Source organism: Hydractinia symbiolongicarpus, chromosome 12, assembly GCF_029227915.1.
Source record: "Hydractinia symbiolongicarpus strain clone_291-10 chromosome 12, HSymV2.1, whole genome shotgun sequence".
In the NCBI taxonomy this organism is placed as follows: Eukaryota; Metazoa; Cnidaria; class Hydrozoa; order Anthoathecata; family Hydractiniidae; genus Hydractinia; species Hydractinia symbiolongicarpus.
This window is the reverse complement of record NC_079886.1, coordinates 7350827-7352466: the sequence shown is the minus strand read 5'-3', so window position 1 is coordinate 7352466 and position 1640 is coordinate 7350827. Positions and strand designations below refer to the sequence as shown.

General features: G+C 34.5%; 1 protein-coding gene across 1 annotated transcript; it reads left to right on the top strand.

The window, feature by feature from the left end:
- Positions 1 to 218: 218 nt before the first annotated feature.
- On the top strand, positions 219 to 1367 carry LOC130621207 (integumentary mucin C.1-like). Its single transcript, XM_057436522.1, has 2 exons — positions 219 to 265; positions 635 to 1367. The coding sequence occupies exons 1-2, from the start codon at positions 219 to 221 to the stop codon at positions 1365 to 1367; spliced, it is 780 nt and encodes a 259-aa protein (XP_057292505.1).
- The last annotated feature ends 273 nt before the right edge of the window (positions 1368 to 1640 follow it).

The window sequence follows — 1640 nt, the reverse complement described above, 5'->3', positions numbered from 1 at the left end:
TACAACAATTAAGTCTCGTGCACCCATGTAATAAAATTATAGATCTGCGTTAATTTTTGGCGTGAATAGGGCACTTTATTAAAAAAATAATCGAAGGAGAAAATTTGGGACAACTTTCCTCACTAAAAATTTATATCGTCAGGGAATTATGCCCTTTAGTCATTTCTCTTAATGGCATTTCTTTTGTCAACAATTCTGTTTTTCATTTTTTTTCCAAAATGTTCCATCAAGTGACGAATATTTGGTCATTTTTCTCCGACGACACGTAACCCGATGAGATATGTGTCACACATTTAAGCCTTAGGTCAGGCTTCAGAACTCGAATTTACTGCTGGCGAGATTTAAACGCTAAACGTTTTTAACAAGTTATTGAAACAAAATTTAGCCATAACTAGCTCACTCCTACTGATTTTAAAAACTAAAAAACTGAAAAGTTGAAAATGAAGAAGTATAATTCTAAATATAAATATCACTGCATAGTTTTTTTATGATTTGGGAGACATGTTTTATCTGTAGTGTGATTAACAGAAAGAAAGTAATGCCGATCTGAATTGTCGAATTGTCTATGGTTAATTATCTTTTAGAAATAAATGACACTAACAGAAATTGTTTTAAAATTTTATTTAGTTATTTTTACGACCACAACAACAACAACAACAACAACAACAACAACAACACCTATCGTCCTTCCAACCACTGTCCAAACCACTTCCACTAAAGAAATAAAGACCTCTGAAACACCAGGAACAACCCTTAAAAGAAGAACTACAGTACGTAAAACTACTACCCCAAGAACAACAACTATGGCACCAGAACTAGTGACTATATATATAAAAATAAAAACACCTAAAAGAACAAGGCCGTCAACAAATAATAATAATACCACACAGGATGTTAAATCAACAAAGAAGCCCGACACCACTACTACAGAGGAACCAGATACCACTACTACTGAGGAACCAGAAACCACCACTACTAAGAAGCCAGAAACCACTACCACTGCAGGACCAGATACCACCACCACTGAGCAACCAGATACCACCAATACAGAACCAGATACCACCACTGAAGAACCAGATACCACCACTAGTACTGGAGAGCCAGACTCGAATACTACCGGCAAGCCAGACACTGCTACTACTACACCAAAGCCTGATACTACGATAACAAAAGAGTCAACTACAAATGTCTCTAAAGAACCAAAAACCACAACATCAACTACTACAGAGATAACTACTATCTCACCTAACCGTGCTCAATGCCGCCATTGCCCATTACATTGTGGTATAAAATGTTCAGGATCGTGCCGAAAGTGCTGCTGTGTATCCAAACCAAACAAAAGAAACAAACAATACTATTTTCTCTAAACGATAACCAAACGAAGAACATTGGTTAGCACCAAAGAATGAAGATGTAGCTAGCAGTATGGTAAAAAACAGAGCCCTCTTTTAAGTTATCTTATTTTTAACGTAGTTTACATTGAAATAAAATATTTAGTAATAATAAAAAAAAAATAATACAGAATATTATTATGCTTAAATTTAACGATGAAAAACTAAAATATAAAGGGATGACTGATTTCTTCTGTTGACTAAAGGTAATTTCCACTATTACAATGTATATTCTTTTACAAAGAATTG

Coding starts and splice junctions, on each gene's coding strand:
- LOC130621207 (XM_057436522.1), top strand. CDS start 219: ATGTTCCATCAAGTGACGAATATTTGGTCATTTTTCTCCGACGACAC. Junction 266..634: donor TCATTTTTCTCCGACGACAC/GTAACCCGATGA, acceptor TTTAGTTATTTT/TACGACCACAACAACAACAA.